Below are 13861 nucleotides of genomic sequence, written 5' to 3' on the forward strand. Positions count from 1 at the left end.
CCATTGGGGTTCCACAGGGATCAGTGTTGGGTCTCTTGCTGTTTGTGGTGTATATATAAACGATTTAGACTTGAATGTAGGAGAGTTGATCAGTAAGTTCACGGATGACCCAAAAATTGGTGGGGTGGTAAATAGTGAGGAGGAAAGCCTTAGATTACAGGAGGTTATAGATGGGCTGATCAGTGGCAAATGGAATTTAATCCGGATAAGTGTGAGGTGATGCACTTGGGCAGGACAAACAAGGCACGGAAATACACAGTGAATAATAGGACCCTGGGAAGTATCAAGGATCAGGGGACCTTGGTGTGCATGTCCACTGGACCCTGAAGGTAGCTGGACAGGTAGATAAGATGGTTAAGAAGGCATATGGGATACTTGCCTTTATTAGCCGAGGCATAGAATATAAGAGCAGGGCGGTTACACTGGAACTGTATAAAATGCTGGTTAGGCCACAGCTAGAGTATTGCGTGCAGTTCTGGAATCTGCATTATAGGAAGGATGTGATTGCACTAGACAGAGTGTAGAGGAGATTTACCAGGATGTTGCCTGGGCTGGAGAGTTTTAGTTATGAGGAGAGATTGGATAGATTGGGGTTATTTTCCCTGGAGCAAAGGAGATTGAGGGGGGACATGACTGAGGTGTGTAAAATTGAGGGGCATAGATAGGGTAAACAGGAAGGAACTTTACCTCTTGGTAGAGGGATCAATAATCAGGGGGCATAGATTTAAGTTAAGGGGCAGAAGGTTGAGGGGATGTGAGGAAGAATTTTTTTCACCCAGAGGGTGATGGGAATCTGGAACTCACTGCCTGAAAGGGTGGTAGAGGCAGAAACCCTCATAACATTCAAGAAGTATTTGGATGTGCACTTGTGATGCCTTGGCGTACAAGGCTATGAGCCCAATGGGGGAAAATGGAATTAGAATAGTTAGGTACTTGTTTGACCAGGGCAGACTTGATGGGCCAACGGGCTTTTTCTGTGCTGTCGACCTCTCACTCTGGCTCTAAGAAAGAGGAGAAAAAAAATTACTCAGCCACTGCATATGCATGTTCAAGTGCTCTGATGACTCTTCATTTGTTCAATGGGTATCTGAGGCATCAGGACCAAGAGGGTCCTAGTTTAATGCTCGGTGCGGAATTGGCTAATTTCTACCAAAGCGAGGGTATTGCAGTTGACCTCACAGCCCTTGTGAGACATTACAGTTATCATCAATGTCCCAGTGTTAGGAAGGGGAAAATTGGACAGGATTTCTTTTTGTTATCCAGCAATTCCCCTGATAAGGACAGGATCAGGCTTGGTTGTGGCTTGCCATATTTGAATGACCTGCTAACAATCTCTGTAATAGGTCATGTACCTAAAAGGGCCATGGAAAAAAGGTTTTATAGAGTGACCTACAAAATGAAACCTTATCCAACAAATAATGAATGGTTTCAGCATTGAGTGAAGGGAAGAAAATTGGAATTAAGATGATTGGTTTATCATCATCTTGGCTTCCTATGACTTCAGATTTGCAAACTTTTAAGAATTGTGGCTTTTGTTGTCTTTGTTGTCTTTTTGTTTTCAAACAATAGTTTCACCATTTTTAATGTCCTGCGCATACCTGAAGTCAGTGTGATTTGTTAGTTTTATTCCTAAGCTCCCTTTCTTTGATTCATCCATACCAGGGCAATCGGGAAATCTTCGATTCAATTTGCCGGCAAGGAACCCTCACTGCTTGCTGTCAGTTTGCCAGTGCGGTTTAAAAGAATCAAATGAGATGAGGGCAGCAAAGTCACTTACTGCTGAAAAATTTTGTTTTGCTTTCCTTGTAACTTTCATCATTGAGTTATCTGATTTCTCTTCTCTTTCTCCCCCTCCCCCAAACACATTGGAATGTGGAGAGTTTCTTGATTTAAGCCTGATCTACCTTTCACGAACTTACTCATTTTGAGTGATACTGTTGTTCATTTCATTCTGTTGGCAGGTTTATTCCTGGTATTAAACATTATAGAATGCACAACAGTTGGTAGCATACAGTGTGAACTGTATATCATCTCAATTTTAACTTGACTTTTTTTTTTGTAACTAAAAAACAAAGACTCGATTGGATCTACAGGCTCTCTCTCATATGAGATCACTTTGCCATTCACAGTGAAGCTTCACAGCACTAAAGCATGCTTGTGCTATATATGTGCTTGTGTAAGATCATTAATTCATGACTGGTGAAGATGGTTGAACCCCATAAATCTTTGCATATTTACTTATCAGTTGTATGGATTTTTAATTTTTAGGTCCTGTGTATCTTAATTGTTAACAATTTCTTTAGGCACAGTACGAATTCATCAGTTCTGGTCTGTACCTTGTTTTATTGCTTCATCTGTGCGAACAGAGATTTTCTGACATGATGGGTGGCACAAGTGAGACACGGACTAGACTTCGGGTAAGCATATAAGTGAAAAATGGATTACAAAAATCTGAATAGTGTGAACATAAACTAGATTATTAATTTTATAGGACTATTTTAATTTGGACAATTTGTATGCTTTGCATCAAAGTAACTCTCCTATGTAAATGTTGCATAACTATTGTCAGCTTAATCATAAATAGACCATAAACACCAAATCACTTCAGTGCTTTGTCACTGGGCCAACAATGTTCTGACATTACTTGCAGTGCTAGGAGGCCAACTAGCAAAAAGATTATTTAATTTCCTTTTCAGAACAAAGGTGTTTTGCTAGCTTCATGCTACAACCATTTGAGTTTTGTTTGAGAATTAGTAGCTTATGCAACTAGCATCTGAAGAACCAGCTCAATTAGTACACAGGGTAAGGTGAGAGAATGAATTACCTACCCTTAATATTTATTTTATGCTTTTATGGTTGGTTGGTGTGGTTGTATGGTTGGTGCAGTTTTAAACTCAACCTTGTTTTGCAGTGTTGAATTAGTAACATTATCTATCAGCTAGATTGTATTATGTTTGAGAGTTGTAATGACTTTTCCCCCCTCACTCTGGTACGTTGGGTGAAGCCAGATATGCGGTTTTGACGTTATCCACTTTTCTTGCTTTCAGTTCATCCATCTGGCAAGAACCCTACAGCAGCACATACAAGATCTTGAAAGTAGGTCTTTCGGATACCCTTTAGGGTCCTAAACTGTGGTTGATCCAGTGGTCTTTGTTGCACATTATTGGAACTGTACTGTATTTTAAGTCTGTGTCTGTGAAAACTGAACCTGTTGGCATGTTATTCTGGATTTTCCAGTGGTGTGTTATTCTGGAAGTCCAAGTACAAGAAAATTTCAGAAGTCACGATCCATATGCTGAAAATAGACACTATAAAGATGTCTTTTTGCAAAAAAATCTAAGTTTGAGCATTTTTATTGACTGAACAGGTAGTAGGTGTGTGCATCAGGTTTCATTATCTGTCAAGTTTTAAAATTTTGGGCCATAAAACTAAATGATTCTCAATGAAGCACTAATATAATTAAATATCTACATTTGCTCCCACCCTCTCTCTTTCTGTTTTACATATACTGCATGAACTTCCAGAGTTGTCATTTTTGTCTAATATGCCTGTGAAGCACTTTGGGATGTTTCCAACTTTAAAGTTGTTATATAAATGCAAGTAGTTGTGGATGAATTGGATTCTTCAGTCAACTCTGTTAAAATTGCCTTAAGACCTGCCCATATTTGAGCATTGTGCCTTTCTGTAGGTGATTCCTTAGTGTTTGTCTGCAGAGGGTTGTTCATTCTGTTCCAGCTCATGAATGCAAAAATAGGAGAGGCCTTGGTTTTCCTTCCAATTAAGTCAGTTACATTATCATGGCAGCCAAAAAAAAATACTCCTTTCTACTGGTGCTTTACTGGCATTGCATCACCTGCAGTGTAATGAAATAGAATAGCTGTTTACACTTGTAAAAAGGGTTTCTGCACCACATATGGCAATGTGATGCCAGCGAAGGGGACAAGTTCAGAGGAATTTCCAGTTAGAATAGTTTGGGAAATTTGAAAATGGCATATTGTCTTTCAGTGTGTTGATGGCTAACCCATGAAGAATAGCCCCATGGCTGATATACTGGAGAGCAACTACTGGCCGTGGACCTATACTTAAACAATTCAAAGCCCTTAGGAGAGGGAAATCGAGCTAATTGATTGGAAAAGTTGGAGGGGAAAGTCATAAAAGAAAGCTTGGTAGCATATCAGATTTTTTAAAAATTAAAGTAGCAACACCTATGAGCTTTTTTTTTCGAGCATTCTCATTAATTGTTGATGTGATAATATACTCTTATTCTATAAATGAGATAATGGATAACACTAATAATGGTATGAATGATTAGCGCACCTGAAATTCAGCAACAAGTTTGGCAAAATTTAATTTATCCTGATAAGATGCACTTCTCATTTTTTGTACATGGGGATAAATGCAACCTGCAGCAGTACTAATCAAATACAGAATTTGAGGTGACTCATTCCAGTGAATTACAGTTTGCTGGTTCAACCTAGTTAACCACAACAGGTCGCTAGTGGCTATCTAACAAATGTAGAATGATTACAGCACAGAGAAAGCTAGTCAGCCTGTCGTGTCTGCTGGCCCTCTGAAGGAGCAATTCACCTAGTGCCGTTCCCCTGCCTTCTCCCCATAACCCTGCATATTCATCCTTTTCAGATAATCCAATTCCCTCTTGAATGCCTGGATTGAACCTGTTTCCACTACACTCTCAAGCACTGCAGATACTGGAGAGCCTGTGGACTTACATTCCAACAAATAGTGTCATATACCTGTAGTGTGTTATGGCAGGGGTCAAAATTTTTTTTTCCCAAGGGCTACTTTTTCAGGGCTCTTTTTTCATTCTCATTAACAGCTTTATAAGATGATGCAGTCATGTGGTAACATTACCTTTTTGTTCTGCATTGATTGTTTTTTTTCTTAACAAAGACAAGTATGTGGGGTGGGTGCATGTGATTTACTTAAATTAAGAAAAACATCTTGCCTATAGATTTCAAGTTAAACAAGTGCACACTTATTAAGTTAATCTCCCAAACTCTGTTTCCGAAATGAAAATCGTTACCTGTTTTGGTGTTGACCTGGGAGAGATCTCCCCACAATTGTTGAACTTTATAACGTCACCAGGAAACAATAAACAAGACCTTCTAATATATATATTTTTGTTTATAAAATATGAGCCTTAAATCAGAGAGAAATGAAGGAAAACTAAGCAATTTAGTCAGTCAAGGGGTAGGGGGTGCACATCAAAAAGACCTCCTATTACTGAGACATTGCTCCTGCAGGTAAACTCTCCAGTTTATTATGGATATTGATTTTCTGCAAAAAAAAAACTCCATCCTAGAAACTCAGGTGATGGGGGGGAAAATAAGATCAACTTTAAGCTGAAGTGAAGATAATGTCACCAGTATTCTTTAATATATGTATATAAAATGAAAATGGGGTGGAAGCGAGGGGGAAAGAAAGAGATGACTATGCTTGGACGGTTAACATCAGTGGAGGTGGCAGCTCTGAGAGAAGCGGAGGTGCCGCCATCTGATGCGCAACTGCATGGCAGCCACTACTGCCCTCAGTGATAGCTTGACAGACCACACTAACCCACAGATGATGGAGAAAAATGAGACCTCACATCTGCCCCCACGTCATCTAACTCTAACCACTGTAATTGGATAATCTGCAACATTCTTATTACTGCTTGTGTTTCAGGGCATTGGTGGTTTTACTTTTGATGTGGTGCTACACCCCATCCTTTCTGCATTGCACTGGGGGAACTTGGTGTGCAAAGGAGGCAGGACAGGGCACCACCACCACTCTGGTGTTCAGGCATATGTGGTGCTACCCTCCTCCACCAATCACAGGCTGATTCTCTCCCACACTTGCTGCTGATAGGCCCAATCCTCTCAGCAGCAAGTGTGAGAGAGAATCAACATGTGATTGAAGGAGCAGCTCATCACAGATTTTGTCACTTTCACAGATGGGGTGACCTTCTTCCTATTGGTCGCCCTGGTGATTGGACTTTCCTAGGCTTTTTGGGGGCTTTCCAGGGTCAATTCACCTGTTGCCCCTGTGTATTTTGAGCCCTGGTTAAAGGAATTTGTACTGGGAGATCCACCAAACATGGACAGGTGATAAGGACAGCCTACGAAACAGTTCACTGGAGGACAAGCTTATATCCTAACTTGCTGAACAAAGCTGTAGACAATTTGCTGCACGCACCTATAACAGCATTTTAAAATCTTTGTGTAGATCCTGTATGTTTTGCGAAATTTGCAATATTAAATTTAGCTTTCACGATTCCCCATTATGCCTGTAGGTGATGCTTTTGTTATCATAGGTCCTTGTGAGGGCAGCCTTGCTTGATCAACTTTTTTGAATTCTTTGAAGTGGTAACAGAGTAGACGAAGATAATGCAGTCAGTGTAACGCATCTAGATATCCAAAAGGCCTTCAGTAAGTTGCCACATAATAGACTAATAAATAAACTAGGAGTCTGGAGGAGGAGTGAGTAGCAGAATGGATGGCTGGCTGAAAGGAAGAAAGCAGAGTAGAAGTAAACAATAGCTACACAGACTGGCAGATGGTGGAAAGTGGGGTTCCATAGAGATCAGTGCTAGCACCACTGTTGATTGCAATTTATGTTAGCGATTTAGACTTTGGAATCTAAAACAGTCCAAATTTGTGGATGACACCAAATTGAGTGGAATAGTCAACACTAAAGGATGCAACAAATTACAAGATGGCATTAATAACAAGCATATGGGGTATAATAATTGGAAAATGAATTTCAACATATATTTTGGTAAGAAAAATGAGATGGCTTAAGGAAAATTATCTAACCTAAATGGGGCAGAGGAACAAAGGAATGAGTACAAATACACAAATCACTAAATGTTGCAATGCAGGTCAATAAGTCCATAACTAAAGCAAATCGGACAATAGGGTTTTTTTTTACAAGGGATAGGATTGAATTTGTGAAGGTGAAGTTAGGCTAAACGTGTATCGAACCTTGGTTCCACGCAGTATATATTTGCCAGATTATACTTGCACTGGAAAGGTGTAAAAATGATATACAAAATACCATAATTTTGAGGTTATATTTCTCAGGAAAGGATGACATGTTGGGTTTCTCCTCTGGGGGGAAAAAAGAAGGCTGAGGGGTAACCTAAGAGAGGACTTTAAAAAATATGAAACATTTTGATAGAGTAGGTGCAGAGTGTGCTTTTCTACTTGTTGGCAAGAGCAAACCTAGAGGCCATCAATATAAAGTCACCAAAAAAAAGGGAATTTGAAGGATGCGTCTTTATTGGAGAGTGAAGAGAATGTGGAACTCGCCAGTACTGAATAGTTGAGTCATGTAGGAGTGATGCTTACCTGGCCTTCCCTTAAATGCATAAGGGAGAAAAGTAGGGAAGTTATGCTGATAAAGTTAGATCAAATAGTTGCTTGGTAGTACAGAACTTGAATATTGCTGAAAAGAGAGGCACGTTGCTGAAGCTTTTCATCTTGCACTCGACAAATGCACAAATACCAAATTTCAAATGATCACTACAATTTATACTTTTTATAATTTAAGATAGCGACAACATATTTTGACACTTGGATAAGTTTTCGATTAAATTTCTCCTGTAGTATAAATTGTTTTGATCATTTGAAATTTGCTATTCTTGTGTTTGTCACATGAACGGGAGCTGAGAAGCTTTGGCAACATATCTTTTTTTCTTCAGCAATATTAAAATTAGATCAGGAATGATGGGAAGGAATGATGCAGAAACTCACCAAGGCTCCTTAGGCAGAACTTCAGACTTAGAGCTGCATACTTTGCCCTCTGCTGCAGGCTGCCCCCCCCCCGTATCCATGTTGCTTGTTACTTGCTCAAAGAATTCTAATAAATTAGTCAAACATGATTTCCCTTTCATAAAATCATGTTGACTCTGCCTGAATACATTGAGATTTTTTAGTGCCCTGCTATAACCACCTCAATAGATTCTAGCATTTTCCCTCTGACAGATGATAGGCTAATTGGCCTGTAGTTCCCTGCTTTCTGCCTCCTTTCTTGAATAGAGAAGTTATATTCATTATTTTCTGATCTGATGGGATCTTTACAGAATCTAGGGAATTTTGTAAAATTTAAACCAATGCCTCTACTATCTCTGCAGCCACTTCTTTGAAGACCCTAGGGTGAAGTCCATCAGGATCTGGGAACTTGTCAGCTTTCAGCTCTAATAGTTTTCTCAGTACCCTTTCTTTGATAATTGTTCAAAGTTCCTCCCTCTATTTCTTTCACCCCTTAATTTACAAGTGTTTCTGTGATGTTATTTGTGTCTTTTACGGTGAAGCTGGACACAAAATATATTTCAATACTTCCTTATTTCCCATTATTAAATCCCCAAATTCAGACTCTAGAGGACCCACGCTCACTTTAATTACTCTTTTCCTTTTCAAATACTTGTAAAAAGTCTTATCTGTTTTTATATTTCTAGCTAGCTTTCTCTCATACTCTAATTTCTCTGTCCTTTGTTTTTTTTAGTCATTCTTTGGTTTTAAATTCTGTACCATCTTCTGATCTACCATTATTCCTTGCACAAGTGTATGCTTTTTCTTTGAGTTTGATGCTATCTTTAGTTTCCTTAGCCACAAATGGTGCATCGTTTTCCTACTCTGTCTTTCTCACTAGAATGTATCTTTGCTGAAAAATGACAACTAACTTCTCATAATGCTTGCATAAAAATGTTACTTAACTTATTTGATTAGTAGGAAGGGTAGTGGCCATGGTAATATTTTGCACGTTATGTTGAATAAAATATATCTCCTAAATCCCCCAAGCATTATCTCAGGTTTACTTGTCGACATTTGATTCTTTTTTAAAAGAAACTTTTAGCAATTCCTGTAAACAATTTTTTTAGCTGTCACAACTAAAATTTGCCTGTCTGTTATACTTCTCTAAGTCATCTTGGCACTGTCGTTAAGGTTTTTGTCCTGGGGCCTGTACAAATCCCACTTTTCAGAACTGGAATGGGTGATGAATATATTTGAATTTTCATGGATTAATAGCATGAAACAAATGTAAACCACAAAAGAAGAACTTGCATTTATATGGTGCCTTTCATGACTTCAGAATGTTCCAAAGCTTCATAGCCAAGATTCATCATGGTCCCTGAGGCCCCAGAACCAGCAATAAGGTAAAACACCATTTAAATTGATGAGGTTTGAGGGATAAATGGTGACCTGGGCATCAGGAGGATTTCCCTCTTCAATTAGTGCCCTGGAAGGGCAGATGGGGCCTGAGTTTAACATCTCATACTAGGGACTGCTATAATGGAGTGCCAGTCTAGATTCTGTGCTCTGGTCTTGGAGTGCAGCTTGATCTTTCAGTTTTCGGATTCAGAGTTGAGTGGTACCACTGAATTTTCTAAATTAATGGCTCTGAGGGAAATTTGTTAGAATTTTCTGTGTGAATTTCCATTGGCAGCATTGGGCAAAAGCAGCTAGTTCTGGCAACAATGGCCAGGCAGGGAAAATTATCGACAAGAATTTCCACACTTGAGGTCCGTGTTGGATAGTGTGCAATGTGAACATAAAATGACATCTGTTTTGACTCCATTGCCTCCCATGATCTCACAGCCATTGGCAACTATTGTCTAAACTTACATATCAAGAATAGTAATTTCAGCTAGGTGCTGGATGCTGCTGTTATCTGCAAAATGTTAACTTTGCTTTGAGAGGAGAAAATTTTAAGAGAGATCAAAGAAAGTAGAATTGACTTCAAAACCAATTAACTGTAATTTGTAGAATTGGCTTAAAGATATAAAAGCCCAAAGTTTGCAGCAGGAGAAACAGTAAGGTTCAGCAGTTGGTAGGGAACAAATCCCACAACAGCATCCAACGTTGATGTCTGACTTGCCCTGCTCTTCCACAAGCTTTATTGCATTAGTACCTAGCCTGCAGACTCTGTATTAAAACATCCAAAAGGTGTGAAGCTACCCAATAAACTCGGCAGAAAAATTTGGGCCTTGTCCATTCAAGTGTAAGTAATTATGGCAGAATAAGTCTTTTTACCAAGCAACCTGAAAATTAAGTGTGGAGCCTCATTCCTCAGTGAGACACCGTTTCTTACTCTACTTACACAAATCCCAGACTGCCTGTGGAGGTTACTATATAAAAATTGATTTCTGATTACTAAGTTGCCATGCAAAAGTCCATGGGTAGTTTAAAGCATAATGAACGGCAAGTACTGTTCATTTGTCTCTGACCTCAGTTGGGCCAATACTTTACTTGACTGACGAGTCATTTTGATAGTATATTCCTGAAATGAAATGTTGACTTTTTGGTACAAGATATATGTTAACCTGTCCAGTTAATCACTATGCTATCAGATTGTTTAAACAGAGCAGATTTCCATCTGTTCGAATCTCACCTGAAGGTTTCAAATCTCGGCTTTCATGTATTTTGCTTAGAATTTTTAATATCTAAAACCATGAATGATTGAAAATTTGGAATGTTCTCTGTACTAGGGTGAGGCCCTATATTTCTTGGCGTTTCCCTGGCTGAGTATAATAAATAAAATGGGATTTGGGGGTATTTTATCAAGACAAAACAATCAAGTACAGAAAATATTAAGAAACAAAAGCTATTATGCTGAGACAGTATGAAGAATGGCAAATAATAGAATTCTAAATAATATTAATAACTCAGTTCAAGAAATGGCATGGCCATTTAGAGAAAATAAATAATCTTGTGGGGGAAAAAAAGGCATATTTAATATGTTAAATCTATAGAAACATAGAAAATAGGAGCAGGAGTAGGCCATTCAGCCCTTCGAGCCTGCTCCACCGATCATTTATGAACATGGCTGATCATCCAACTCAATAGCCTGCTCCCACTTTCTCCCCATATCCTTTGATCCCTTTCGCCCCTCGAGCTATATATAACTCCTTCTTGAAAACATACAATGTTTTGGCCTCAACTACTTTCTGTGGTAGCGAATTCCACAGGTTCACCATTCTCTGGGTGAAGAAATTTATCCTCATCTCAGTCCTAAATGGTCTACCCCGTATCCTCAGACTGTGACCCTTGGTACTGGACTCCCCCACCATCGGGAACATCTTTCCTGCATCCACCCTGTCTAGTCCTGTTAGAATTATCTTTTGGGTTTACGCAAAAATGTGTGGTAATGGCATTTGAAGGAGTCAAAAGAGGAGGAGATTGTTCAACTAGATAGAAAAGCTGTGGATTAAGAAGTTGTGCTGAAAAGAAAAATCAAGTAATAGATTGCCTATGTCCTGGAATGCTGACTGAGGAAGTAGTGGGGGCTTTTAATCTTTCAGACCCTTCAATTATCGTTGTCAGAGGACTGAAGGGCTGCCAATGCAATGTCTCTACTTAAAAAGGATCAAGTTATAAACCTGGTAATTATCAACCAGTTAGCCTAATAGTTACAAGCAGCTAGAGCCTCTAAAGAGATTAAATTTATATCATAGAAAAATTTAAGCTAATCATGGATTTTTAAAAAGCAGTTTGTCAGAGCTCTTTTTGAGAAATTAATGGAGTGTATCAATAAAGGAAATGTTGTGAATAGGTTATCAAAAAGTGCCACCTAAGAGTCCTTCATAAAATTAAGGCACGTGGTATTAAAGAAGATTAGCAGCATGGATTGGGATTTTAGTTAAAGGACGTAAAGCAAGCGAGCATTTTTTTTTGGACTGGAGTGATGTAAACAGTTTTGTTCCCTCAAGCAGTAGTATCAAATTTTGCAGGCGCAAAATTAGGAGTTGGGTTTACTGCAGACTGTAACTGGCTTCAGGAATTTGAAAGGGAGATTGTGGTGTATTGGTAATGTCACTGGACTAGCAATCCAGAGGCCCCAACTAATGTTGTGGGGATGTGTGTTCAAATCCCATCATGGTGGAATTTGAATTCAATTAATAAATCTGGAATTAAAAGCTAGTCTCGGTAATAGTGACCATGAAACCATTGTCGGTTTGTCTTATAAACCCATCTGGCTTAGGGAAAGAAATGTGCCATCCTTAGCTGGTCATGTGACCCCATACCCATAGCAATGTGACTCTTAAACACCCACTGAAATTGCCTAGCAAGCCACTCAGTTGTATCAAAACCCTTACAAAGTTTAAAAGGAATGAAACTAGAGGGACCGCCTGGCATTGACCTAGTCACCAAAAACGACAACGGCACACCAAGCCCCATCAACCCTGCAAAGCCTTCCTTACTAAAGCCTGGGAGCTTGTGCCAAAATTGAGAGCTGTCCCAATGACTAGTCGAGCAACAGCCTGACACTGCAAGGTATGATTTGGTAAGTATGACTATGTCCCAGGCATCACCATCCCTGGGTAACTCTTTCGAGTACAAACCTGTTTCCATCTGTTTCAGATGAAGTCACATTGTTCCATAGTTTGCCATTGTGAGATTTGAACTCTTGGTACTCTTTTTGAGTAAACCTGTTTCCATCTGTTTCAGATGAAGTTACATTGTTTCATAGTTTGCCATTGTGAGATTTGAACTCTTGATACTCTTTCGAGTACAAACCTGTTTCCATCTGTTTCAGATGAAGTCACATTGTTCCATAGTTCGCCATTGTGAGATTTGAACTCTTGATCTTGGGGTTACAAACCCAGTACCATAACCACTTGGCTATTTAGGCCAAGCCCCACCATCCCTGCGTATGCACTCTGCATTGTTAGCTACATTAACAACCAATTTAAGATAATCAGTTGAGCTCATAACGAGGCTTATTTAAAAGCAGCTTACATTCAGGAAGGGCTTGGCCTAAATAGCCAAGTGGTTATGGTACAGGGTTTGTAACCCCAAGATCAAGAGTTCAAATCTCACAATGGCAAACTATGAAACAATGTAACTTCATCTGAAACAGATGGAAACAGGTTTACTCAAAAGAGTATCAAGAGTTCAAATCTCACAATGGCAAACTATGAAATAATGTAACTTCATCTGAAACAGATGGAAACGGGTTTGTACTCGAAAGAGTTACATTCAGGAACCCATTCTCTGCAAACCAAAGGAATACGTTTAGCCTCGGCTCCCATTGAATTACCCAGGAGCTTGGGGAGCATACCCAGGAGCTTGGGCAGCATACCCAGGGATGGTGATGGTTGTGTCTGGGACTTTGCAGGATTGACAGGGCTTGGTGCCCTCTTTTGCACAACTTCGAAGTATTGCTGGTGGGGAATACAAGTTTCTAATGTATTTGGAATTAAATTGTAGTTTTCCATTCTGGAGGAAAGTGTGCAGTAATGCCCTGGGGTGCTTGTTGGGACCACTGCTATTTTTGGTGTACATTAATGACCTGGATTTGAGAATGCAGGGAATAGCTTTGAAGTTTGAAGATGATCTGAGATTCTGGGTAGGGTGGTGGGGAAATAGTAAACCATGAGGACTAAGTAATAACAGACTTAAGGAAAATATTGACTGATGAAATGAGCAGAGACTTGCCAGATGAAATTTAACACAGGGAAGTGTGAATTGACTGATTTTGGTAGCAAGAGTGAGGAAAGACGACATAAACTAAATGGTACAGTTTGAAGGGGATTTTAGGAACAGAAACCTGGAGGTGAAGTTGCACAGGTCTTTGAAGATGGTAGACGTTGAGATGGATATTCTGGAATACAGAATCCTCTTTATTCATTGAGGAACAGAATAGAAAAGCATAATTTCATAGCTCTTTTCAAAGCATGATGAGCTGAATGGCCTCCTTTTGTGTTGTAGCATTCTATAATTCTGTGTAATAGTTGTATTAAAATATGAATGGGGTGGGTAGTGCCCCCAAGTAGCAGGCTAGCACATGAACATGTTAACTGGGGTCCTAGTGCCAAACTTGCCAGATTTGTGCAGAACATGTTCCATTTTCAGTTTTT

The 13861-nt window shown here is 39.4% G+C and overlaps 1 protein-coding gene across 3 annotated transcripts in view; it reads left to right on the forward strand.

Annotated features, from left to right (window-relative positions):
- Window positions 1-13861, forward strand: part of marchf7 (membrane-associated ring finger (C3HC4) 7) — an 81975-nt gene that overhangs the window by 30879 nt on the left and 37235 nt on the right. For all 3 annotated transcript variants that reach the window (XR_005944638.1, XM_041201845.1, XM_041201843.1), the window contains exons 9-10: window positions 2304-2417; window positions 3048-3096. Coding sequence is in view for 2 of the 3 variants with exons in the window: in XM_041201845.1 (XP_041057779.1) it covers window positions 2304-2417; window positions 3048-3096 (163 nt within the window). In the remaining variant the exon portion in view is untranslated. The remainder of the gene's footprint in view (window positions 1-2303; window positions 2418-3047; window positions 3097-13861) is intronic.

Source organism: Carcharodon carcharias, chromosome 12, assembly GCF_017639515.1.
Source record: "Carcharodon carcharias isolate sCarCar2 chromosome 12, sCarCar2.pri, whole genome shotgun sequence".
NCBI lineage: Eukaryota > Metazoa > Chordata > Chondrichthyes > Lamniformes > Lamnidae > Carcharodon > Carcharodon carcharias.